Genomic DNA, 25,066 nt, shown 5'->3' on the forward strand with positions numbered 1-25,066 from the left:
ACGAAAGGAACTAAATGACCTCTACTAATGAGGCAAATTATGTTGCACACTAATTATTGGAGTGTGTTCAACTGTAATTACACGATAAGCCGATTTATTCCGCAACTATTATAATAGTCTTTTGTATTGTTGTAAAACAAACATTGCTTAGTTCCTGCTCTTCAGATAAGGTGTTTAGTTTTTTCGTCATCTTGGATGGTGAACTGAATATCTAGTTTATTTAAATCCATCACCTTATGCCGCGAGAAGCATTTGGCGCTATTGTCTGACATATTAAGGAAAAAACAATTAATGGATAATGAAACTAATGTCTTTTTTAGCATTAGTTAAAGTTATTATTCTGCTAGGTTTAAATGAATAATTTGACTCTTTCGTTGCTTCCCCCCTCTCTTGCAGACCGCTGTTGTGACTTTTCCCCCGGGCCTCTCCCTCAACCGTTTCCCACTGGTGTGAAGAAAAGTGAAAAGGAGTATTAATGAATCAGTATTCGCTAGCCGAGGCCATGACAGACAAGTAAGTGGTTTATCTTTTTTTTTTTTTTTTTTTTTTTTCAAAGGTGCGTTTGTGTAGTGTTTGTGCAAAGAGCCCACTGTACTCCCTCTGTGTCCCCTTTGTGTGGCGTGAAGTAAGAAGATGATGTTGTCTCCAGTGAACACACTTCTCTTGCTCTGCACACGATTGTCTCCTGGAAGGGTTTTCTGAGTGTGTGTTTTCAGTACAGCAGTGGGGGAGAATAGGGGTTCTGGTAGCACAGAGAAGTGTGTGTGTGTGTGTGTGTGTGTGTGTGTGTGTGTGTGTGTGTGTGGGGGGGGGGGGGGGGAGGGGGGGACGTATGACATTTGCATTGGGGCTGATTTGCATTCTTGTACACTGTGCTGGTATGTTGCTGCTGCTGTTGGTCGCTCTTTATTTTCCTGACAAAACGCTCATTTAAAGGGGTTTGAGCCTTTTGTAGCGCTACCTCTTCCTTTTGCTCCTTCTCTGTATTCTCCACTTTTTTCTTTCTTTTTCGTGGTTCTTTCTTGCCCCTTTTTTTTCCCATTTTGGACTCGTTCTCTATGCTTCCTATCTCTTTTTGTCTCTTTTGTTAAGTTTTCCTTTGTGTCTGAGTTCGGCGTTTGTTTGGATTTGATTGAACTTAGAGGACGGAGAATTTGGGTGCAGTAAGCAAAATAATCTGCCGTCAGCGTTCATAATAAGCGGAATAAGTTGTGCAGACCAGTCAGCTGAAAGGGATAGGCGCAAACACATAGCGAAGGCCAAACAATGGCAGGCCTATTATGTGCTTGAGTTACTGAGAAAATGGACGGGGCAGTTAAAAAATAGAAGTTTGACCTGTAACCAAACAGGAGAAACGTGTAGTTTGCAGCTTTTGCAGGACTTTGTGACGAGCCAGAGGAGGGTTATGTATATGCCATACAGTAATGCATACATTGTAGTGTTTTGTAGATGAAATGAGGTTAATGGAAATCGCTGTTTGCATGCACTTAGTCAACTGCCAGCATCTCTCCACTTATTTCTAATGCACCTGTTTACCCTTTGGAGAGAGAAAGAGAGAAGGGGGAGATCTGTGACTCACTCTTTCTATGAAACAGGCCTCAGGGTAGTTCCCTTAGCTAACACCAACACAATATAATGTCAGTATAAAATATCGTGCATCTTTTTGTAGAGCCGGATAATGCTATATTTGCCCAAAGGGGAATTTCTCTTGCAAATTAGAAGGTTGTACCACTTCTGCTGTTTTTTTTTTTTTTTTTTTAAGGATGCATTTGGCTTGGAAGTGTTTAAATGTTTTGGATGCGACATAAAAGGCAAACAAGAAAGAAATATGTTCTTGGAAGCTTTATTTTGAAAGCATGGATGCAGAAGTATATATTTCTTTTTTAATGTGGCTCTGCTGAACCGAAGCAAAGTGAAGGTCGGGAGTTTCTAAGTAAGTGATGATGTTGTTGACAAGCTGTCCCGCTGGATGAAAGGTATCCGAGCAACCAGAAAGGGGGTGGTGGTTTGTTTTGTGCGCTAGATGCTCGGCCATGTTGTCGGATGATTGTTCGTCGGGAAAGAATGATAAATGTTACGCCAAAAGGAAGTGAGGGGAAAAGTTGGAGGACGTGCCCCCCGACGGTGACGGCGAACAAAGCCTCCCTCAACATGGGCCTACTTAAGATTCATACAAAGGCAGAAGAAGATGGCTATTTATTTTCTCTCTAACACACACACACACTTGCACAAATGCCTCCTTTTCCCCCCTATAGCTCACTCATGAGCAAACATTTACACATAGTGGGATATCAGTGGATGTATGCATTCCAGTCAGTATTCCCAGAAACACACTAGCCTGCAGACGCATCGAGAACGGGTGGAATACTTTGCAGTCAAAGTTTTCTGACGTTTTGCTCATGCTTCATTATTTACATAGTGTTAGTGTTAAGTTTTGCGTCTGTGTTGTTCATGCAGATGTTGCTTTATTTACTCTGGAGCTGATTATCCAGCTGCAAATATGCTCCATCATTCTCAAAAATGAACATGTTTCAATAACAGGACTTTGAAGTTCAGCCTCCTTTTGTCCCGGAATGCTCTGCAAGTGAGGAAAGTTTCTAAAGCCAGATTTGCACCATAGTACTTGTAGATAGGGATTCATTCTGTTGAAATTCAAGCCGGCGTTAATCCTCTTCATCACATTTGTGTGTGCGTGCGCATGCATGTGCACATGTTTGTGTGCGAGAGTCCATGCACTCTCACTTCCAGGATTTTAATGAACTGGAATTTCACCCAGTTGTTGTGTTTCTCGCTCCTTTCAAAGCGATCTGCCCCAGGGTTCACTGTATTGCATCATGTGTGAACGTCGGGCAGAAAGAGAATGTAGTCACATGAAAATATGCCACTTTTGTCTAAAACACATTTCTACACCTGAGCTTTGGATTGTACTCAAGTTCTTTGGGGGAAAAACAGAAGCGAGCGAGTAAATGTATTCCTTTCTCCCATGAACTATTCTCATGTGTCTTTATGCAGCGATTCTGTTCTTGTTTTCCATATGAAGAATCCTCCTCCTACTCATTTCTCCTCGTTCTTCTCTTTGTCCTCGCTCCTCAACCACTGTATGAATTTTCACGCTCGAATATCCTCTCTCATAGCAAAGCCTGTTTTCTCTCTCTTCCCTGTGTCCCTCTCATTTTCCTTCCCTCCCCCACCTGTGGTGGTGTACGCTGACAGCCCTGTCAGAGACTTGGGATGTTTATAGACGGACAGTAAGGATGGCTGCACAGATATGAGAGAGGGAGAGAGTGTGTGTGTGTGTGTGTGTGTGTGTGTGTGATGGGGGGCTTTTATATTACCACACTTATGGAGATGAGAGGCTGTTTCCCAGTCTGTTGTATGTCTGTTGTATGTCTGTTTGCTTGGTGTATCTGTGTCAGTCAATGTCCCACGTGTGTGTATTCATGTCGGTCTCGGGGGAGCGAGAATCCAAAATGAGAAAGCTTTCTAAATTTCACTTCCACAAAGCTGCAACATGTCGTCTAGTTATAAACCTGTTCAACTTCCTGGTGTTTGGTCAGAAGTTGCACCCTTGAGAGTAAACAGCCATTTGAAGACGGAAGGATTTGTTCAGATATCGTGTAGTTCATGTTTAACAGATTCATTGTGCAATCCAATCTGCCATTGACTGAATGTTTGTAGATTATTAATTTTTTTTCATACTTTCCACCAAGTTCCTGGTTGCAAAAGTAGTTTTATTTTTAATTGTCTTTCTGCTTCACCATGCAACAGTTACTCCATGTTGATTTTGAGTGATTTTCTTGGTTTGTCTACCACTTTTGGTCCAGACTGAAATATCACAATAACAATGACATGGATTGCCAATAAAATGTGGGACAGAAGTTCATGGTCCCGAGAGGACAAAACTACTTACTGCTCCTCTCGTGCCACCGTGTGGTTGACCTTTGTGGTTTTGAGTGAAATCTCTGGACAACAATTTGATGGATTGCCATGAAATTTGGTTTAGGTTTGCATACTGACACACTAAACTAAGATGATCAACATGGTAAACATTATACAAAACATCGGCATTGTGAAAATGTTAGCATGGGGGAGAAATGCGGTGTCACCCTGGAGCAAGCTCAATAGCCCATCCTATCAGTGTGTTTACCATAGACTGGGTTTCTGAAGCACGGCCTATTAATACATTTGTTCTGGCTTGAAGAGTCTTCAAAAGGCCGGCTTTGCCCGGTCCTCATTCAAGTCCACTCATCAATTACGGTATAAAAATCCAGACCCGTGACATCTCCACTTCCTCCCTGTGCCCTCTCCGGACCGCCGTGTCACAGAGGGCGCGGTTTGAGGGGGGGCAAGGCCGGGTTCGCACCCGAGCTCGACGCCCACTCAGGACGGCTTGAATTGAGACATGTGACGGCGCGGTGTCACTGGTGTCATTGGGATCTGTGGGTGCATAGTTGAAGTCTGTATCAGCTGTCACAGGGTTTTGTGAGAGCCCAGGGAAGCAAAGTCAAAGTGCTTCCTAAGGATGTCGAGCGGGATGCACCCTTTGGCCTTCAGCTCATCAATCTTACGCAACTGTCATCTTCTCCCAGCGGTCCATTGATGCTGTCAGAGGAGGGCGAGAGGCTCTGTTGTGTATTTGTGCTAGCTTGCATACATGTTTATTGTTTTTTTGTTTTTGTTTTTTTCTTTGAGTGAGGAAGTGATAGGCGAATAGGGAAAGTCTGGAGGAAGATGGAAAAACACAAGGTCATACATTGTGTGTTGGGGAGCTGCACTGCAACTATCAAGCATGGCTCTTGACCTTGATCTCCGGGAATAACCATCCACTTTGGCTTTGGGAAACTGATAACCACACTGATATAAAGTAATATGCTATTAATTGCGGGCATCTAAAATCTATATTTGATGACAGAAATTCAATAACCGCTGTAATATGATATTCCCCACCGCATCTAACTCATTACAAGAGACTGCGGTGAGTCATGTCTTGTCTAAATTTGATCATTTGTAAGTTAACTGTCCATGCTTGGAGTCTGGTGTGCATCATCTCTGCTTAACATAATCTGATTATTCTTTTATACAGTAGAGCAGGGGTGGTGGGGGGTCTGCATTACAGTAGATTACCCCACCAAGCAAATGCTAATGAATCTGCATATTTGGGTTTATTTGGGTGACCTGAATTCAGTTGTCTGGAAGATTTGTCTCCTTGTTCTGGCACAGTATTCGTTGCTTTGCCAGCAACATCCATTGTGACGGATTCAGTCTGTTACTTTGGGTTATTTTTTACTGGACTTTTGTCCATCTTTATTTATTTAAAGATGCATAACATTATTTTTTTTAGGATGTAGGGATCATTTCACTGATTTTCTGTTAATTTACCAGAAACAAGTACAGACTTTGACCCCAGTCAAGGCAAAGTAAATGTGTAAATCCAGATTTTCCCCTCAAACAGAGTTGGATTGTAGTGGGCTGTGGGAATAAAGCCTGTCTACTTGTGCAAGGAGAATGTATTCAGCCTCGTTGTAAAGGTTTTCATTTTGCTCAGGGAAGCAGTCTAAGGGAACCAACTGGAAAGTGTTGTGAATGGAGGTCCAACCATCTGTCACAGTGGCAATAAGTAGATTTCTGCTTTCCCTCCCGTTTGACTTATGAAATCTTGTTTTCATGCACTGAAAAAAAAGACAAAAGAATTTTCCAGAAGACTGTTCTGTTACTGTTGATGCAGATTATTCCCTAAAGTCTTTGTTCCCGTCTTGATTCATTAGTGATGCACTACTCTTGGCCCTGAACACTTTTTTTTCTTTTTCTAAATAAGCTTCTCAGCATATTAGCTGGGTTCCTTTGTGTTATACTTTTAATTGATGATACCTAATGTTTTTTTGTGTGCGACTCGTATGTCTCTAATAATCAGTGTCAGACAATCCTGACACTTATCCATTGAAATATTTCAACATGTACTAAATGGATAGTAACATGTGGTACAGACGTGTTCAGGGGGATAATTGGTCCATAATTGCACGTCCCCCTCCGAGATAAATTAACAACTTTAATGATATCCAGTGCCATCCTCCAGATGTTGGGATCTGCAACAAAAGTACAGATTAGTCGTAATTGTGTTTTCATATCTAAGCAAAAACACTCCCTGGTTCTTGTTTTTCAAATTTGAGAATGTAAGGGTTTATTTGTCATGCATGATAGAAAACTGAATATCTGAGTTTTCGACTCTTTTTAGTTTGATGTTTTTTAAACATAAAACTATTAATTCCGAAAATAATGACGCAATCCTCAGACAATGCAAGGTTTGAGGGGATTTAAAGGCAGTGGTTTTACAGACAAGTGGTTTACTCCCAACTGCAATGGAAAAGAGAACGGTATGAAAACAATTGAAGCTCACAGTGTCGTCAAGTTAAACTTAATATCAGCCAATGCATAATGCAATGAATCTGCATTCCACTATCAAATTGACAATCTTAAGAATTGTACAACTTTCTCTCAGAGTAAATGTTGTGCTGATTTAAGGCTGGGCTGTGGCTGACCTCTCATGGGATTAGCCCACATAGAGCAGATTCAACAGTGTTGAAGGGGGGCTTTCAGTTTATTTACATCTGGTTGATCTACGGACATGACTGTCCAGAGCTTTACATTTGTGCATAGAAATCCCAGACGGACTGAAACATGCTGTGAGGCCGCAGCGAACAGCCAGCCGTCCGTAGTGGACGACAAAGCGTGTACGAGGAAATGAAAATAGCAGTCACAAGCCTCAGGATCCCCTGGTGGTATTAGCACAGGATAATGTTTGTCATTTGGCTGCTCACCATTCATTTGTCCTTGGTATAAAAATGTAGCACAGTGTCCTCACAGACGTCACAGGGTGTAGATATTTAAGTCACTCTTTAATTGTTTTGTCCTTCGCAGAATGATCTGCCGTGTGTGTGCTTGGGTGGATGAATGCGTGATATCAATTGTATTGTGCAACATGTGTTTTCATTAATTCATTATATCTGTCTAACCATGGTCTATCGAGACAACTAACCATACATGCACAAACACACCTTCCTCCCTCTTGTACACACACACTACACTCTACACAACTATCTTGTCTGATCTTTCTGTCTTCTCCCCCCCTCCCTAGCTTGAGGATTTTATAATTCTCCAGAGGAAGAGCGTCGCATCTTGTAAGGAGCCACAGGTCAGAAACTCTACTCCTCTCCCTCCCCCCTTTTTGCTGTGCAGACCGACACTGAGCTGCTCCCGGGTCCGCATGCTTCAACACGAATGGCGCATGCTTCTCCAACCCCCCTCCCCCTGTAACTACCTCAGGGCTTTGCTCCTTTTCCCCCTGCATGACCACACCTGGGCAATACACCTTTGATTTGATTCCGCTTCGCTTTGCTTTTTTTTTTTTTTTTTTTTTTTTTTTTTTTTACACCAATCCTTTCGTCCTTTGCCCTCATCGTGTGATATGTTTTAGTTTTTCTCCTTTTGAGTTGTGATTCTCCTGTTTTTAATCTGCTGTGAAGCAAACCGGTGTTTAATGTTATGTCTATCTATGATGTGCATGGTGCACAGGCCTGCTTCCAGTGGCCTGTGGGACAACCAGCTTTGCTCTCTAATTGACACTTTGCTAAAACCCTCCCCCAAACAGTGATTGTCCAATCGTAGCGTAGCAACCGTAACAAGGCACGACTGGCCTGTTAAGCTTTCTCCAAATGCTGAAGCCGTGTGAAGGGGGCTTGTAGGGTAGTTAACTATTAAGCAGTGAAAGTAATGGATACAAAGTTATCTAATGTTGTTATTTTTACGATCTACCTACAGTGATGACCAAACATTACTTGCAATACCAAGGAGGATATCTTAAGCGTACTAAGTTATGTGGGGTAATTGATTCTGTTGCAAAAAGTCCCGTTCAAGACTGACTCATGAAGCCAAGACACACACACACACACACACACACACACACACACACACACACACACACACACACACACACACACACACACACACGTCAACAGAGCTTAGCAACTTTAACTTAGCTCACCAATACTTGTCTTCAAGGGACCAATACTTGCTGCAGATGCATTTATTTTCTTATATTCCATTATTTGATTTATTATTTGCTTATTCAGCTGCTTGAATTTTAAGTGACCTAATTTTCTTAAATGCCTGCAATTTATTTTAACTCCGACGCAGGCGGAAGTGTGCCCTAAATCTGCCCGCCAGATCACGAGAAAAACAGTGTGTCGAGTGTTTTAAATTTTCCAGCCTGGCTTTGTGCTCATCCCGTCCCCTGTGCTGCGAAGGAAACGGTGAAATTAGTGTTTTATCTCCTGGTATGCCAAGTTCAGGAGGACACACAGTTAGTGTTGTGGCAGCCTGTGGGTGATGGGATGAGTTTTCACACAGCACTCCAAAGGAGGTTTTTGTCTCTGCCGGGCCAGAATTACCACCATGAAATCGGTGCCCGCTGAGAGAAAAGCAGAAGAGAAAGGAGTCCCCCCTTAAAGGCAGAAAGAAGAGGAAAATATAGCAGGATTTTTATACTGATGTTTACAGCCCTTTCAAATGTCCTGTGACTGGTGGGAAAGCCTAGTAACTGTCATTTAGAAGACTGTTTTTGTGTCTTCAATTATCTCATGGTATTCTTTCACCAGTGCACCTAAAGATCTGTAAAATGTTTGCAATGTAACTAAGGGCAATCGTATTCATTCTGGGAGCCGAAGTCACCTGCCGTTTAGTTATTATTGCTGTTTTTAAAACAACTACCACCAATGTGACTACCATTCACCAACTTGTGACCGCCAGGCCTTCAGCTGGGGACCACAAGACCTTCAGCTGGGCTTTCGCAGGTTCCCAAAATAGTCCCACATTATACGCCCCAAAGCTTTGCTGGCATCACAGTAGTCTCAAGGAAAGTACATCAAGTGAAAGGTTTATGACTTGACTGAGAGCTGTGGCTTCCACCTGACCCCCAAACTACATACTGTACCGGTATTCAGCCCAAGATAGGTGACAAAAAAAGCTTCCCTCCAATATTTGTACTCCTTCAGCTTAGTTTTGGAAGAAGCTTATTTTTTTCTCTATTCACAGCAACTTGTGCGTTATTTGTAATATTGGCATTTCACACAAAAAAACATTATGCCTTAATTAGCTTAGTGCTTAAATAAAAAAAAAAACTGTACTTCTAAAGACGATGACATAAAAGGCAGATGTTGATGTGTATTTGCACAAGTAGCTTCTTTTCTCGGTGATCCTCATAACTTAAGTTCATTTTATTTTTGCCAATGCAGATGTCAATAGTAAAACCTCCTCCACTGTTTTCTCCTTTTTAATTAAAAGAAAAAGTGTACAGTGATTATGTTTCCATGTTGGACTACAGAGGAACATTCGGTACTCGGCCGGGGAACACCACACAGCAACCCTTGTTCCTCTAGTTAGCTCACTTCACTTGCCTGTATGTTTATAGGGAAGTTTTTCAGATCTTTCAAAACCACGTGACTCAGGGAAAGGGCGTGTTGTTTTTAAAAAGCTCGCCATCGGCAGACTAAATATACCCTTTACTGGACCTGACCCCTCATTTGCCTTTGCTGTGGCCACTTTAGGTTGACATGCTAGCTCAGCAGGGGCCCGACAACTTGTAATTATATAGGAGGGTTTCCATTTAACATCCCCTGTATAGTGTTGCCTTCACACAAGCTCCTTTCCTCAGTTTAGACATTTGGGTTGTCATTAATGGTTTACCTACATTTTAACTTCTACTACTTCATTGCAATACAACCAGAAGTGGTTTCTGCATACAGCCTGCACTAGAAATGAGCATCATGTGCTACTTAATCATTGTGCCTTAAATGGAGATGTGAATTATTAAATAATGCTGTTAATCCTGGATCTGGCTTTTTAAAAACTTTGCCTCCCATCTGTCACCCAGCGAGCTCACCGTGGATAACGTACGATGACTGCCACGCGTCAGCTGTTGCAGTTTTCAGATGATTTTCTCTGTGTGAGCATTGGTCAGCTGTGCAGCGCAGGTCATTCAGCTGTCCGCTGGCTTTCAGATGGCTCTACGTGAACATGAAGTGGCTTTGACACGGAGGCTTTGCACTTCACAACCGAAGGCTGATGTCTATCTTCAGTCAGCTCCAGATGGTTTGGACACGGACCACAGCTGCAGGTCGGACAGTTGGGGGTTGATATATCCAGACGATTGGAGGAATTAAGAAAAATCATTAAAAGTAAGGTGACAACCACACTTATGCACATGGTAGTTGTGTAAAGCCTTTTGTGGCTCGAAGGGTAGCTGCATCTAGTCTGATGAATTGATTCATCTGATGTCCCTTGGCGTAGGCGTCGATTACCAGACTTCTGTAGTCCGTTCTTCATCTCTGCTTGAGGCTAGCAGCTCCATCAGATGCTACTAGCATTGCTGTCGGTGCTTGAGTTGCATTGTTGGTAATGTAGGTGCCGAGTTCTGACGAGGAAGAAGAACGTGTTGAATATAAAAGACAATATCTCTGGTTTTTGATCTTTTTTAACTGTCGATCGTGAGTGAGAAAATGACATAGAGGTGCAATAAGATGTTGCACAACAACTGATCATTAGATGGACGTGTATTAGTCAGCTGGAGTTGTAACACCAGTAGCTCGGCTTATACTGAGAGACTACAAAGCCACGACTTTCAATAACGGAGATGTCAAAAACATGTCATCAGTCTGTGGGGAAACCCAAAACTCTGATGCAGCTGGCAGTGTTTTAAGATGGGCTTTCAGACCCTGTCTGGTCTTATAAGAGGGATTTGATGCCTGCGGTTGTGCCGTGTACACATGTGAGATTGCTCCAGTCTCTGCCACATCTATAGCCAAACTCCATTAATCTGCAAAATCACATTGAAGCGCACATCTGTCCCCATCAGTGTGTCATCCTCTGCGGTCTCAGTATTTTATTTCAAGTGAAGGCTCTCTTGCTCACTCACTCTTCTCATACAGGCCCGGCTCTAATTTACCCACGATGCCCCTGGAGAATATAAGAGCAAGTCTTAGTGCTGTTGGAGAGAGAAGCACGGACAATTTGAGACACTGAAATAAATCTACATGTATATTCTAAGGAAAGATGATGCATACAATTTACTGACGGATCATGCTAATCATTTACCTTAATGTCATGGATGCAAATATGCATTATATTTAAATGCATGTTGGGGAGGCTAGAGAATATTCTCATTCGAATAATCATTTGGTCAATAGAATGTCAGCAAATGGGAATTTATTTACCTTTCACCAGTTCACTAAGCCCATGGTGACATTTAATATGCCTTATGTCCAACAACAAACAGGGCAAAGATTAGTTATTAGAGTTTATTTTCATAGGTGAAGAAAACCTTTAAGAAGTGGTAACTAGTGACATTTAGCTTTAAATATTGCTTTAACTATTGATCAATTACCAAAATAGGTGTGATTAATTTCTATCATATAATTAATTGACTAATTGTTTTAGCTCTAAAGGAAAACATAATGTTACTACAAAGTCCGTCTAAGGCTCAATATGTGTGAATGAATAATAAAATAAGCAGAGCACTAAAAGTTTCATGTGTCACGTCGATAAACAATGAATAAAATAAATAAATGTGACCTGCGCGTTCATCCCGCTCCTGATGATGATCAGTTATGATGTCAAACTATGTACTGGTTTTATTTGAAAATCTTCAGCATGAGTATGAGCAACCAGTGCCGCGTTATCACCGTTCCCACAGCTGGGATGGTCCCGTTGATAAAGTCAGCAGTCATGCAACTATGAAAATGTGGTACATGCACTCATTTTGTTCGGCATGCTTCACTAAAACAAATGCAGCCCAATCCTATCTTTGTGTAGGTTGTAAATTATTAGTGCTGTTGATTTGTATTGCCCATAGAGGTGTTTCTGTTATTTAGTCTACCCTCGCAAAACAACAATTCCTCCTTCTTGGTGCTGAATTGACAACCATTCAAGACTTTTAATGTCCTATTTAACTCCCAAACAAGACATTCTTAACACAAAATGAACTACTTTAAAGCCCATTTCCCTTCACACAGTTTGTTTGAGTGACTCGGCACATCAAGTATCATAGCAGCAGAGAGAGAAAACAAAATGAGACGCAGCCTTTTGGCTCGCTGTTCAAAAGGAAGAAGAGCATCTCTGTGCATTGATGCTGACGATGAGTACATGGAAAATGGAGCCAGTGAGGGAAAAGACGCGAGGGGTTCGAGTTGTTGGCAGGCGCTGAATGTCCAACTCCTTCACATCCCTCTGCATCCTCACCATGCTCTCTGCTCACAGGATGGGGAGCTTCTTTTCTGCTCTCTCTGCTTTGTTAGGCGGTGAAGCTGCCGTGTGGTACGAGTCACCCTGAAATGTAATCGATCAGGGAATTGGATCGTCTTCGAGTCCGACAAGGATGGTTTAGTTGATGCAGCTTCAGTCCACAGCAAATTACTTTTAATTTATCTTCGCACCGACTTGAACCAGTCCGTCGACGCAGCCGGCTCCCACTTGTCAACACGAGGGGTTAACTGGAGTTAAAGGCAGAGGTTTTGATTCATTGTTCAGTGTCAGATTCCTCCCATTGTTAATGCCACTCGACACTAAATGCATGCATCTCATTTGATAAAGGTCGTATCAAGCTTCAATTGTATTCCGTGGGAAGTTTCCGCAGTACTTCAGGACTGAAAATGCGGCTATTCACTGTATTTACGTTGTTGCATTCACTGCGTTAGTGAGCAAGGGAAGTGGAGATGGCTCTGCTAGATGTGCGTTACTGAAAAGCAGATTATAGGTTATATTTTTTTAGAAAGCACACATCCATGCACGACAGCGTTGTCTGCGATTTAGCTGCGGATCGGCAACGACTTGACTATCTTTACTAAATGAAATATCTTTATCCTTGTTGTTATGAAGTCTGAGTTCTGCTATCGATTAGGCGGGAATGTAAAAGGAAACACCCAGAGAACAAACGGGAGGAGAGCAGCCAGCACTGCTGCTACTGCTTCTACTCACCAGTTTCTAGAAGTGAGAGTTACAAACTAATTGTTAAACATTTTCAGACCTTTCCAGGAAGTCAAGTTGCTTGTTTTCCACCAGTGTTTCCCCATTTACATTAATGCACAGAGGGATGGGTTGTACAACACCGCATAACTGCAAACCCAACTGTTCTTCCTTGACAATATTTTCATATTCATCTTTACCGTAGCTTGTACACCTGTCAACCTTTTTAAACAAAGATTATTTGCTGTGAATAAGCCACTATGTGTCTCTTATCTTATATTGACACTGCTCTGCCTTGAGTAAAAAGTGCATACAGGCTTTCTTGTTTGTTTTAAATAAATAAAAAGCTTTTATTTATTTTTTAAATACAGAAATGACTGATTAGTGAAGTGTGTAGTTGTAGTGGCCTGCCTTGGTAATCCAGCAGTCAGTTTGGGTGTGCTTGATTGCAGTGTGTGTGCTGAAGGGGAAAACGTTAATCAAAAGGTGTATAGCTGTGAACCCCCACCCGGCGGGTAAATCTAGTTATGCAGTGATTTATTATCATGATCGGCTTCAATCAGAATTAATTGGTTGGCACGCTCCGAATGATTTGTTTTTGGCGCATAAAATCACGTAGCAGATTTGAGTTTTCTCTCACTTTCATGCTCACTAACACATTCTCAGTTCCTGTGAACAGATATGCAGAGCCCCCCGTCCTCTGTCCTCAGTAGGCAACCTGCCAATGTCTGTGCCCAGTTACCAGTACAGTGCTGGGAACCCCAAGGCCCCAAGCAGGTGTCAACCTCCCTGCTCAGCCAAAGGAGCTGAGCGAGGAGCACAAAGGGCTCAAAGAGACCTGCCAGCATGGTAGCAGTCTTGAATATCCCTGGCCAGTGTGGCCACTCCTCTAAATCTCTCAGCAGCGTAAGGTAGCTGCCAGTTTGCTTTCTCTGCTGCTGTAACACTGACTCTCAAAGCTTTTTTTTAAAAGTTTGTCCTTAATGGGGTTCAGAGTGGGAAGATTGATGGAGGGCCTCAGGAGTGCACACATGGAGCAATGAGTCTAGTTTGAGGCTTTTATTTATGCAGCGTGCTGTTGGAGGAAATTAGCCAAAAACTAGAGTCTGAGAAAAGGGATGAATTGTGTCTGTCTGGGATTGAATCCTGGATTTAGTATTGTTATCTCATCCATTCACACTGCCCCTAAGTCCCTCTCTTTCTTTCTCCCCGTCTCTGTTTAACAGTTTCTTCTGCCGCCATCAGGCAGTTTATGGATCCATCTTTACGGGACGCTTCCAGATCTCATGGGCTTGTGCGACCTTTGCAAACACGGGATTGGCTCGGGGGCTAAGCCGTGCTGGCATTTAGATTGGCAAGACTGTAAAAGAAGAGGATGAGAGGGAGAAGTGATGCCTTTCTCTGTACTTCGTCCTCTGTCCTCCCTCCTCTCTCTGTTCATTGTTGCCGACTCTGCCGTGATGATGTGGATGTGATGGGGGGGTGGAGTGGATTGGAGTGGAGGCTACCCTCATCTTCAGCAAACAATAGGTCCTTGTGTGTTTGACCCCCTCTTTAGCAGAGTGGAGTCCACGGCTCGGGCTGAAGCTGGGATGGAATTCCACCTTTGCCAGATTTAGTCGGTGGAAACCCTCACAAAAAAAAAACAACAACAATCCCAGTGTTTTTAGGGTCGTAGCGCTGCAGTAATTTATTCTTATTTACAACCACATCAATAATCAATTACCTTTTCCTCTAGCTTTGGTGACCCTCATTGATTGCCTGAACGTGCCGTGCCACATGATATAGCTCCCCCTCGGCTGTGTAACTGATTACTGACCTATATTTGAGTGTGAGGAGCCACATTGGTGCCAGTAGGTCAGTCCAAATGTGGTTAACAATGATTTATTTGTCCTATTCTTGACTCATTAGTTCTGTAATTATGATTGGAAAATTTAAATGAGGACAAATGACCAAATAAAGCAGTAAAACCGCTTTACATTTCCCTTGTAGTATTGCATCTTTGTATGTCATTTTTATTCACTACGCCTTAACCTTTGAGTCAACGCCATTCTTTTCAGTAGCTTGAATGCTGATTGAATCCACATTACTGAGACGTGGCGAGACTGCGAGAGAAAAGGTTTGTTATCTCGGGCCTCGTCTTACGAGACATCCGATAACCTTTTATCCCCGTCGTTCGCGTGACCGGCCCACCCATTTTGCGGAGGTGTGCTGCGGGTACTTCAGCAAAACCAGAATGACCTGCTTTGTGCCAGATCACTTTACTTCCTCAGAGGACTGCATGCGATCACCAACCAGAGCCAGCTGCCTCCTGCCTATTACAACGACAATGGCCTTCAGCGTCCTCTCCATTATCGGAAATGCCAACTTCCTCTTGCGTTAAACGAGAGAAAAGTCGGGGTACAAAAGCTGTAGTTGTGCCGACACGCCCCACTGTCACATGATCGGATCGAGAGACGGGAAGCACTTGAGTCTTACAATTGAATCATACCAGTTAATCACTTTCTGAGTTAATAGCGTTTCAGTGCTGATAATATTGATGGAGTAATCACTCTTCCCTCCCTGTCAGAATCAATTTGGTTGGCAGTCGTGAAAATTGACCTCAAGATTATTTTTGCATGTGCCCTGCTTTGCAGTAACTTTGGCAAACCTTGCATGTATTACAAGCAGGATTGAGAACAGATTTAGAGATTTATTTTAATATTTAACTTAAGCTTTAAAGCATGAGCTTTTTTTTTCCCCCTGCAGCTTTTCTGTTGACCTAAAACAGGCCACTTGAAATACAGTTTGGTCAACCAGACCAATCACCATTTTAAACACAAACAAGTGGCTGAAAGCACAACATATTATTAGTTATAATAACTGAAACTAAAATGCACAGCATTTCAAGATGAAACCATGTACCTTTTTACAGCTGCGTACCAAAAAATGTAGGAAAACTAATTAAATGTGACAACTTAAGGTTTCTTTGAAAGCATCAACCCTAACCCTCCTGAGGTGGGGCTGGATAAATGATCGAGCTACACAAAAGGCACCGAGCAGCCTAATGGAGTCCTTATCAGGCGCATCACATCCTGAGCGAATGCAGGAGAGAGAGACGTTAAAAGACAGAACGGGCTCACCAAGCTGCACAAATTGGATAAATGGAAAACGACACCTGCATCTGACAAGAGCTGATAGATAGCAGGAATGTTGTCATCATCCTCATTGTCGTCATCATCACCCGAGGCAAACGGATACACCTACTACTGTGTTTAAACAATAGTGCAGTGCAGAATAATACATAAAAAAAAAAAAGGGGACGGGATTTTTCTTAAGCCTTATTATGCCAACATCAACTGAAGTGTCACGCATTGGTCATGACACGCACAACTGCACAGTTAATGGAGTTTAAACGCACACACCAGAGTGTTCAAGGCGTGTGCGTTTCACAAACAGGAGTGTGTGTTATTCAGCCGCTGTAAGTCGTGTTAGTTCAGGAGCTCATGTGCTGCAGCCCTCCCTCTCTTTCCTCCCCACTGCCCCCCCGTCTGATTCTGCATTCAGATGAAACTTCGCATCCATCCATCTTTGTTGTTCTACATTTCTGGATTATTTCTGAGATCCAAACTCAACCCGCCATTCACCAAAAAGCTTTAAGCTGGCCACTGGAATGAAAGTATCACAATTACAATTGTCAGAGTTGTTTCTGAACTTCCTTTTTTTTGTGGTGCAAAGGAGAGAACTGACATGAGTAGCATTAGTTTATGATTAATAGGTGACTTTTGCAACTGACTGCTGTGTACACCATTTGCTTGAAAAGCCACATGAGTAAAGCACATGCATACAAAGTAATACAAAAAAGTGTCATATAGGGCTCCCATCAATTATTGTCGTTGATTAATCTGCAGATTATTATCTCAATTAATTGACTCGTCAATTGGTATTTAAAATTGTCAAAATTGTGATGGCCATTTTTCACAGATATTCAACTGACTGTCATTATATATTATGTAAAAGAATATTGAAGCCAGCTCACAGTTGGTATATTTGCTTTAATGCTTTTATTGTCGGAATGCTTTTTAAAATATTGTTCCGTTTCTGTCCAAAATATCTTCTTCCATTGATTGTATTGAAATGACTGTGCTGGCTTTACTAACCCACTAAGCGATGCAAAAGAGGATGAATCAGTCCGCCAGCTTTCAGTATGAGGGAAGTGGATTTGATGCCTGCCCCCTTTTTAGCGCAAGATGAGATATCAGCCTGTGAGGAACCAGTCATGTCTACATCCCTGTAGAACATACATCTTTTTAAACACGGTTTTAGTGTTTTGCGTTTCCTTTTTTGTCTTGCAGAGGAAACTTCACAGTTCCGAAGTTACCAGAGTCCAATATGGGATTCGGCGTGCTGGGAGTGTTTCTGGGGCTGCTCCTGGAGGTCTCCACCCACGGACCCCACGCGGTGCCTCGGACCTCCTGGAGACACCAGGGTAAGACTCAAAGTCATTATATATACATTATATAGAGGTGTCAAATGTAATATTTCTGAGTAACTAAACAAATAAGGTGTTACACAATTGAATGAAATAATGTTTGGATAACTAGATCATTCATTAGGTGAAAATACCAAATATTTGCTGATAATAAATAGCCTAATTTAGCCATAAAATGCAGTACAAATATAAATTCTGGCTTCGGTAACTTAGAATTTGCTTCTCTTATCAATTGATTTTATACAACAAACTAATACGATATTTAATACATTAGTTATATTTAGAGTTTTTTTTAAGTATACATCTGACTGTTTCCTCTTTACACTAAATCCCCTTCTAAGAAATGTAAATTATTTCTGGTAAATGTTCTCTTGAAATCACCGCTGATTAAAATTGAAACCACAGTCTACCAACACTCAATTTAGGAAGTCACGCTCATCACCCACACGGATGGGTAAGATCTCTGTGATGTATCAAAACTCTTGCAACTCTCGGTTCACAGTGTAGTTTGAGGACACCTGCTTTCTTAAATGTATCTCAGACAAACCTCAAGTCTCACCACAGCTCTCAAGTTAGAGCGCTGAGGCGTCAGGCGGACGTTCTGTTTGCATGCTAACATCTACACAAATAGCTGCAGTAACTCAGTCGCTGTGTGAGAACCGCTACAGCTCAGCCTTTTGACAAAGTGTCTCCGCTCTCTGTGGCACGGTTTCAGTCAGTCAGTGAGGCTATTTGCTTTCCTCATTGTGGTGTTTATGTTCAGGCACCTGCAACCCGAACCCACTTGCACCTGGCACAGCCAGACACAAGCGCTCCACTGGGTCTGCCATCATTCACAAGGCTCACTATGAAGAGCGATACACTCCTAGAGAGGGTTCATCCTCTACACTACACGAATGAAACTTGTGTTTTACATGTTTTACCTTTTTTTTTTTTTTTGTTAAAGCGTGATTATTACTTTAATTGGTGAAAGCAGCTTTTAATAAAATGCTCAATATTGAATACAAATGTTTTTAAGAGTTTTTTTGTTTTTGTTTCGTGTTTTAGATTTAGATCTGATGGAGTTTTCGGAGCCGGAGATCTTCAACTACTCCACACTGTTGCTGAGTGAGAAAAGAGATGCGCTGTATGTGGGAGCCAGGGAGGCCATCTTTGAGCTCAGCAAGAAGAATGTGACAGTCAAAAACAACAAGGTATCAAAAATACAAATGAGATTTTGAACAGGAAGGGAAAAAAAATGTCACTTTTTCATAAAGATTTTCTTTAAAAAACTATATATATATTTTAAGGTTCAATGGACGGTTGCAGAAAGCCCGATGGTGATGTGCACACAAAAAGGAAAATCAAAAGAGGTTTGTTCAATAATAATAATCATTTCTGTAAATGTTGTCTTTTCTTCACCTAGATGATGTCAGAATCACTCTTTCTAGTGTCAATACAATAAACACGTGTATTTTAATTTGCTTATCGATTGCTTTGCAGAGAGATTGCCTCAACTACATCAGAGTGCTCCAAGTCGTAGACGATGAGCGGCTGTATGTCTGCGGCACGCACGCGTTCCAGCCGCAGTGTGACTACCTGGTAGGTCAACGCTTCACTGGAAACATCGCGAAGCAGAAAATAAACATGTCATCGCTGCAACCGCCAACTAAGATGTGATCTTGAACTCCTCCTTTCAGAACCTCGCTGACTTTTCTCTGGACGGTCGACCTGAAGACGGCCGGGGAAAGTGCTCCTTTGACCCGTCGCAGAGCTTCACTACTGTCATGGTTGGTGAGTTGGGGCCAGTTTTAAATCGGTTCACAACGGAGCTCTGTTGGTTGTCAGCACTGCTACAAAAAAAGCACAATAATCCCCAATAATCTCTTATTTTGGGAGACAAAACCGAATTACGTGACAATAAATTGCTTTTTTTTGTTTTGATTCATTCCCTGCTTTTCTATCAGATGGAGAACTGTACTCGGGGACGGCTTATAACTTCTTAGGCAGTGAACCGATTATTTCGAGATACTCTCCATCCCAGTCCCAGCTGAGGACAGAGTACTCCACCTCATGGCTCAACGGTGAGTAGGGACAATCAATATGTGATGAATTAATGTCAATAAAGTAATGGTTGAGAGAGAAGGTCGAGATGTCCGAAACCAAACCGTAGGATCGGTATTCGTGCTGGTCGGGGCATGTTGGTCCTTCCTTTACTCGCCTGTGTTTGTCCACCTCGGCCTGCCAGTGTTGCAGCCCGTCCTTCCCTTTTTATACAACGTCCTTGGGAGCAATTTGCTCACCAGGACATTCGGGGAGCGCTGACCGTCCCTTTCAGCACTTTAAATGACAAAAATGTAATTTCATCTGCCGCTAATTAATGTGAATTCTGTGAGTAACTTGATGTCAGGCATCAATGTGATTGTTTATGAAGTAAACGATACTCCACTCTGTAACAATACTGTAGAACCGCATGTGGACTGACCGATACGTCGTCACGTTGCGTCAGTTTCAGGAGTCGAATTCTCCAGTTTAACTTTCAATCATATCATATCAATAATTGAAGCTCATAAACTTAATATCTTTCAACCTTTGGACCTCCGGTAATTGGATCAAGTAGCTCATGAAAAATAATGTGTTTCAGATTAAGTAGTCTACAGCTGTTATTTCAATCTGCCAGATATATATTTAATCAGTATTTGGGTAATGATATGCATCAAATCAGACTCGCTACTTATTATTAATATCTTGATCGGGTCATCTCTAGTGTCTGGATTTCGGGGCGTTTCTAAAGGTTTCTGCTGACTTATGTGTAATAGCACCCTGAGGAGCAGTTACACAATGGCAGGTCAATTGTCCTTCCTAGGCTCCCTTTTACCGAAACCTTTCTCTCTCTTTGCTCTCCTTGCAGAGCCCAGTTTTGTTTTTGCGGACGTGATCAGTGAAGGGGGAAACCGAGCAGACGGCGAAGACGATAAAATCTACTACTTCTTCACGGAGGTGTCGGTGGAGTACGAATTCTTTGGCAAGCTGCTCATCCCCAGGGTGGCGCGCGTCTGTAAGGTCAGTGCACGTCATGAACCATCTGCACATCCCAGCAGCGTCCCTCTTCAGCCCGTATCCACCTGCTGTCTGTGTTGGCCTCCTTCTATCAGGTTGAATCTCTCACCTGAGCTCATATCAAGCTACAAATCAAGTTGGTCAGCTAGTAAGGCATTTATTGTGTCATGCACTTGCAAGTGCCCAGCTCACTGGACTTGAAATAATCTAAAATGCTGTTACTTGTGTACTGAAAAAATCTGCCGCAAAACACAGTTTTATATAATCTCTTTTAAATATTATAAAAATAAAATGCAAAATGTCCCATTTTAAAGATTTTTACTGTTCAGGGATATTCATAAGTCTGTTATGTCTGAAGTTTTGGCAGTTCCCCTCTCATATCTCCACTGGAGGGCCACAATGACATAAACAACAATTTACTGTATATATTTATGAAATGATAATGATTTTTTTATCTTGTATTTAAATGACAAAAAATGTAAATGTTATGTAAACCTGTTTTGCTAATGCACTAACTGACCTTAAATTCATACAACTGGTTATGATACTCTGAATATTAATGTTTTATTTGCATCTTTGCTTCAAAGCACTGTGAGCTTTACCGCCATGCCGTTAACTGACGTTCAGATCTGGCATCTTTTTAGCATCTTTTATTAAACGGAAATATAGATATTTCCCGAAAAACACCCCCCACCCCCCACTCCGACCCCCAGTGGAAATTAAGCCCTTGCACACAATCTTACGCCAGCCATTCCCCCTCCCTCCTCCTCCTCTTCCTCCTCCTCCTTCTTCTTCTTCTTCTTCCCTTTCGCTTCAGTCTCTTTGCTCCGCCTCTCCCCACACTAATGGCCCTCTCTCCCACAGGGTGACCTCGGGGGGCAGCGCACCCTGCAGAAGAAATGGACGTCCTTCCTGAAAGCCAAGCTGGTGTGCTCCATGCCCGAGCTCAACTTTGTTTTCAACGTAGTACATGATGTCTTCATCCTGAAGGGGGCAGACTGGAGAGACACCGTCATCTACGGGGTCTTCACCTCCCAGTGGTCAGTGATTTAAAGATCTCGAGAAGGGCGATCAGTTGGGGGTCACAAAAGGAAAAGTGTTCGATATCAGGCTGGTCCTTAACTTCTTTTCCCTCCCCCACTTATCTCCCTATCTCCCAGGGGTAACGTGGGCTTGTCAGCAGTGTGCGCTTACAACATGACAGCTGTGGAAGAAGTCTTCTCCAAGGGCAAGTACATGCAGAAGGCCACAGTGGAGCAGTCCCAGACCAAGTGGGTCCGGTACAACGGCATCCCTCCGTCTCCTCGTCCTGGAGCAGTAAGTACCGTGCACACCGCTCCAGTAGTTAAGACTGAGCTGAGTTTGGTGGGAATGCTTGGAAAAATTGTATGAAATAAAATGAATGGGGGGGGGGAATCAGTTTATTCCAGTTCTTGTCTTTTTCTTTTTTAGTAAACAGACGGGATGTGAATATACTTTCCAAGAATAAATGATTTGAATATCTCCTGTCTGCGTTTTTCCTCCATCAGTGTATTAACAACCTCATGCGGAGGCAGAACATCAGCAGCTCCCTCCACCTGCCAGACAAGACCCTCCAGTTTGTTAAGGACCACCCCCTGCTGGAGGACCCCGTCCTACCCATCGGGAACCGGCCTCGCCTCATCACCAAAGACGTGAACTACACTCAGATTGTTGTAGAGCGGGTCCGTGCACTCGATAGGAACATTTATGACGTCATCTTCACTGGAACGGGTAAGAACACATCCGTTATGAATGCACATTGTTACATATACGGTTGTGCTTTTCAAGTTTAGTCGAAATGATGCTGATCTGAGTCACTGAATCTATATTACTTTTGTGCTCCCCAGTACTAAGATATTAAATACTATATCATTAAATAGCTCTGCATTAAGAAAAAATACCCCTGCATCACAACTATTATATGATGGTTTTGATTTTTTTAAGGAAGTAGACATTACTTAAGAATATTGTACATTTTTGGTTATTACATGTAAATTCCAATTCAACTCAAAGGAGGTTCCTACTCAAAAAACATATGTTATGTTTAAAGGTGTCAACTTTGAAACTGCAGAGCTAGCAAGAGGACAGTTTTCAAAAATTATTAAATATTAATATAATTATTAAATTTAAAATTATTGTAACATTTTTAAAAGCCATGGCTCAACACAGAAACATAGATGAGATGCATCTTTATTCATCCCCAGGATGGGAGATGATGATGTTGCAGCAGTAGTACATATGAATAGAGAAAGTACAATAAATATATAATAAGAGGGGTATATACAACTAAAATAAGAATGGAATAAAAGATAGAAACTGTGTCTCCAAAAATATCACAAACAAGCCTGCATGAAGTGCAGGTGACACACAGTGAGAGAGCCGAGCTTCTGTTTACAACGCCAATAACAAGGGAAGGAAACTCAGAACCAATCAGACTATATCTGATACCAGTTTACTGAATCATTCAGTAATAGTAATACTTTGTTTTAAAGAGACTCATTTCTGACTCTGCTGAATCATTTACATTTTACCATTCTCATCTTTAGATACGGGCGTCCTGCACAAGTCGGTGGTGTATGAAGGAGAAGTGCACATTGTCGAGGAGATCCAGCTCCTGAAGAACTCTGAGTCCATCAAGAACCTGCTGCTGTCCTCAGAGGTCAGTGACAAACCGTACAAAGAGACACAAGAATTAGAAATACAGAAATACATGACACCGGCAGGCAGTGTGTCTTCATGTAGTGGTAAACTAAAACCTTTGCAGGCAGCCTTTTTTTTTTTTTTTTAAGCGATTTGTAGAATTTTGTTTAGTTTAGGTTATTTGTGACCCTTTTGAAAGTAGGTAAAAAAAATAGTAAAATTCTAAATCAAGCTATAAGGTTATTTCTTTTGTTCATGTTTTCTTTGGCATATTTATGTGAACAACCTTGTCCTTCCACAGACACGGTCCCTGTATGCTGGTTCAGACTCGGGTGTGGTCCAGTCCCCCACAGCCTTCTGTGGCCGGTATCTGTCCTGCGATGACTGTATCCTGGCTCGGGACCCGTACTGTGCCTGGGACCCTCGCGCTGCTGCCTGTGTCAATATCTTTGACGCTCCCAGCCAAAAGCTCAGGTAATCCTTTTTTTTCTTCTTCTACATACAAGTACTCTGCTCATGCATTATTACACTGGATAACAAAAGCAAAACCACCATCAAGAGGCTTCTCAACTGATACTCCATCCGGTTTGACCTGCTTTACTGTCTCAGTCTAAATATTTTGTTTGTTTTTTGTTTTTTTCAGGAAGCTAATCCAGAGCCTGAATGGTGACGCAGACAAGTGTCCATCAGGTACGGTGCAACATGCTCACATATGGCCCAATAAAGAAGCTTTAGAACATAGACAGCGTAAAAACACTGGATACTGATTGTCATAATAATAATAACCTGGATGCTGTGCATTAATCTACAAGGCTATAGTTGAGTTGAGACGAGTGGAAATCAAATATCACAATTTTAAACGTCCTAAATATAAGCCACATTGTTCTCTGAGCCGTACACTAAACCTCCCACTGGGCCCAGAAGTCAATACTTTTCTTTTTGTTTTTATCTCTCAGATTCAAGTGTGTCTCTGAAGGACTACCGCCGCGTGACCGTGAAACCGGGCAGCTCTGCCGAGCTGCCGTGCCTGGGACACTCCAACCTCGCCCAGGTGATGTGGAAATCCAACGGCTCTGTTCTCACCGAGGCCTCTCGCTTCCACCTCGTAGGCGAAAACGGCCTCCTCATTTACAGCGTGGGTCCAGAGGACCAGGGTCACTACGAGTGCTGGTCGGTGGAATGGGCCCCGGCTGCTGGGAAGAACTTCAGCCGCCTCATGGCCGGATACGTCCTCACTCTGGACCTCCCGCCCAGAGCTCCACAGCAGGCGGGCCACGTTACCGCCAGCCTCGGCAGCCAGGAGACATCGAGCACACACGCAGCTGAAGGTAATGGTAAGCCAGACAGAGCCCTACTAACGTCGGCCCTTGCCTCTCCCAGCTTCACAGCCACAGTCCAATTCACCTCCCCACCCCAAACTGACTCATCACTAACGCCGCCGCCCAGCAGCACAATCAAGTTCCAGCCCAAGCTGCATCTTCTCCCGAGCTCCAACTCCCCGCACCCAGACAGCCGGGACCCAGCGGCTGAGTATTTGCAGCACAACAACAGCACCGCCCTCCTCTTCCTCTTCCTGCTGTTTTTCCTCCTCTTTCTGGCGGCGCTGGCGTACAACTGCTACATGCAGTATCTTCCGGCTCCCTGCCTGCGGCTGCGAGCCGCTCTGCTGGGCAGTCACAAGAGCGCCCATCAGCCCGAGTATCGGGCCTGCGAGGCAGGTCTGATGGAATCGTCTGCGACTGATAAAATTAACATGACGGAGCAGCCGACGCAGAACGGCAGCCAAACCACTCAAAACGTCCGCGCGCTCCGCGACACCGGGTACGAGACCGAGCCGGAGTGCGGCAACGGTAACGGTCAGATACCGTCTGGCACTTCTGGAGG

General features: G+C 42.8%; 1 protein-coding gene across 1 annotated transcript in view; it reads left to right on the top strand.

Moving 5' to 3' along the window:
• Positions 1-475: 475 nt before the first annotated feature.
• The window catches only part of sema4d (sema domain, immunoglobulin domain (Ig), transmembrane domain (TM) and short cytoplasmic domain, (semaphorin) 4D), a gene marked incomplete at its 5' end in the record, with an annotated part of 29,237 nt that continues 4,646 nt past the window's right edge, over positions 476-25,066 (top strand). The window contains 15 exons of the mRNA XM_079235618.1: positions 476-513; positions 17,346-17,479; positions 18,530-18,675; positions 18,772-18,834; positions 18,965-19,063; positions 19,162-19,255; positions 19,429-19,545; positions 20,373-20,524; positions 21,386-21,561; positions 21,682-21,838; positions 22,051-22,273; positions 23,089-23,201; positions 23,484-23,656; positions 23,826-23,872; positions 24,139-24,510. Coding sequence (XP_079091744.1) covers positions 476-513; positions 17,346-17,479; positions 18,530-18,675; positions 18,772-18,834; positions 18,965-19,063; positions 19,162-19,255; positions 19,429-19,545; positions 20,373-20,524; positions 21,386-21,561; positions 21,682-21,838; positions 22,051-22,273; positions 23,089-23,201; positions 23,484-23,656; positions 23,826-23,872; positions 24,139-24,510 — 2,104 coding nt within the window. The remainder of the gene's footprint in view (positions 514-17,345; positions 17,480-18,529; positions 18,676-18,771; positions 18,835-18,964; positions 19,064-19,161; positions 19,256-19,428; positions 19,546-20,372; positions 20,525-21,385; positions 21,562-21,681; positions 21,839-22,050; positions 22,274-23,088; positions 23,202-23,483; positions 23,657-23,825; positions 23,873-24,138; positions 24,511-25,066) is intronic.

The sequence above is a fragment of the Taurulus bubalis genome (genome assembly GCF_910589615.1).
Source record: "Taurulus bubalis genome assembly, chromosome: 19".
NCBI classification, from domain to species: domain Eukaryota; kingdom Metazoa; phylum Chordata; class Actinopteri; order Perciformes; family Cottidae; genus Taurulus; species Taurulus bubalis.